The sequence below is a fragment of the Mandrillus leucophaeus genome, unplaced genomic scaffold, assembly GCF_000951045.1.
Source record: "Mandrillus leucophaeus isolate KB7577 unplaced genomic scaffold, Mleu.le_1.0 Scaffold22, whole genome shotgun sequence".
Lineage (NCBI taxonomy): Eukaryota > Metazoa > Chordata > Mammalia > Primates > Cercopithecidae > Mandrillus > Mandrillus leucophaeus.
The window spans coordinates 2,819,245-2,821,653 of NW_012102254.1; the positions used below are offsets into that span (position 1 = coordinate 2,819,245).

General features: G+C 35.7%; 1 protein-coding gene across 2 annotated transcripts in view; it reads left to right on the forward strand.

Moving 5' to 3' along the window:
• The window catches only part of SMARCC1 (SWI/SNF related, matrix associated, actin dependent regulator of chromatin, subfamily c, member 1), a 226,385-nt gene that overhangs the window by 128,595 nt on the left and 95,381 nt on the right, over positions 1–2,409 (forward strand). For both annotated transcript variants that reach the window (XM_011981027.1, XM_011981028.1), the window contains exons 14-15: positions 170–291; positions 1,748–1,819. In XM_011981027.1, coding sequence (XP_011836417.1) covers positions 170–291; positions 1,748–1,819 — 194 coding nt within the window. The remainder of the gene's footprint in view (positions 1–169; positions 292–1,747; positions 1,820–2,409) is intronic.

A 2,409-nucleotide genomic window follows, 5' to 3' on the forward strand; every position in this document is an offset into this window, starting at 1 on the left:
ATAGATAGATAGATAGATAGATGTGAGAGATGTTATATATAGATACATATATATCAGATAGATAGATAGATAGATAGATAGATAGATAGATAGATAGATAGATAGATAGACAGACAGACAGATAATCTGTAGTTCTTTCTTTCTTTCCACTTTGTCTTCTTTTCTGTAGGAAGATGAAGATCCTGCCAAAGGTGATCAGAGTCGATCAGTTGACCCTGGGGAAGATAATGTGACAGAGCAGACTAATCACATTATTATTCCTAGTTATGCATCATGGTTTGATTATAACTGGTGAGTGACCACTTCATCTGTGAGCATGGTACTGAGCAGTACAAGAACTTTCCTTCAAATCAGGTTGTGCCTTTCTGCCCATGTTCCTCGTCAGAAATTACTGTCACCTTTGACGAAGGGAGATGGAAAGTGATTTTTATCTTTGGAATGTGTTTATGTTTTTTTGTTTGTTTGTTTTTTTGTTGAGACAGAGTCTTGCTCTGTTGCCCTGGCTGGAGTGCAGTGGTGTGATCTCAGCTCACTGCAGCCTCCCCCTCCCGGGTTCACGGATGTCTTTAGATCACATCACTGCACTCTAGCCAGGGTGATAGAGCAAGACTCTGTCTCAACAACAACAAAACAAACAAAAAAACACAAACACATTCCAAAGATAAACAGAATTTTTTTTAAAGTGGGCTCTTCCTAACCTGTAACAATGAAAACATTGGGAGTTATATTAGAATTATGTAATTAGTTCCTTACGGTTATTCTTTTAGAAGTCATTATATATATTTATATAGCATTAATTCATCTTAGAAATTGTCTTTCCAGAAGTTTGCAGGTAATTGATTGTATTTATAGTATTTTACCGTACAAATCCAATTTAATTTAAATGTTACCAGATACTCAAAGAGTGAATAATTTGAGTTATATTCCCAGACCATTGATTTGCTCTTTGCCATGCAACCAATACTTACATGTTGCATATCTGGAAAGCCACTGAGAAACTTAAAATGTCATCAGGAAGATGACACTTGTATTAGCAGCAGAAACTTTGTGCTAGATATACAGTTGGTTCATTTTTATACCGTTAGGCCTGATCATTTTACCTGATCTTTGCTTATGACCTGTAACATTTCATAAAATTATTAGCATTTGTATATATTGTTAAAATGTACTTCTATGATATTATTAAAAGCAATTGATACTGAAAATTTTTAAAAATTAATTTATCTCCCTAGCACCTCCACCAAAACTAAAAACTAAAAAGTAATTTATCACAGTGTTTCTGAGGGCTGGACAAAGGCTCATTTATGTTAACAGCCTGAGAAGCTGAGACTTGCAAATTTATTGTCTCTACTCTGGTCATTTGTTTCATCAGTTTGTTGCCGTGCCATGCCAGCTACTTTGTTATTGTCAACATTTTTCAAAGAATTCTTCGTATCTTGTGGCTTCTTATCTAGTTATGATGTATTATGTCAAAAAATAATAAAATGTATAGTTTTCAGTGTGTCGATAGTAGTTTTTTAGTTTGGTTATAGGAATAGAAAAACTACAGTAAGTATTGGGAGTAAGAAAGAGAAGGCTTTCCTTAACTTTCTTGTATGCTGTTAATACATAGAAACTAGTGTAAGCCAGTTAATTTTGGCAAGCAGTACTGAGGTTTTGGATTCATCACTTTTACTTAGAGTATTTAATGATTTTATTCTTTTAAAAAGAAGACTCCTAAACCTTTTTTTTTCCTTCTTCTTTTCAGTATTCATGTGATTGAACGGCGTGCTCTTCCTGAGTTCTTCAATGGAAAAAACAAATCCAAGACTCCAGAAATGTGAGGCCAGTGTTTTAGAAAACTTGTTTATTTGCCTGTGTGTGGTAGGGCCTCTTCAAGCATCCACCTGAGTTTCTTATTGCTGATTCTTGGAAGTTTGCAAATACTCCTTTCAGAACAGTGTTCATATCTCATTTGTATAGCATTCCATGGTACAAAGGAAATTGTATCTAGTTTTGTTTCTTGTTTTTTGGGGGTTTTTCTTTCGTGTTTTTTTGAGACAGGGTCTCACTCTGTTGCCCAGGCTGGTGTGCGGTGTCATGATCTTGGCTCACAGCAATCTCTGCCTTCTGGACTGAAAGGATCCTCCCACCTCAGCCTCTTCAGTAGCTGGGAGAGCAGGCACATGTCACCACACCTGGCTGATATCTATCTATCTGTCTGTCTGTCTGTCTCTCTATCTGTCTGTCTATCTATCTGTTTTTTGGTGGAGATGGGGGTTTCACCATGTTGCCTGGGGTATTCTTTTATTTCTAAACCTTGAACTGTATGGACATCAGCTCTTGGAGTTTAAGTTTGGATTTTAAACCAATTTTTACTATAATGAATTCAGACTTATCCTCACAACTTACCTTTTTTTTTTTTTTTTT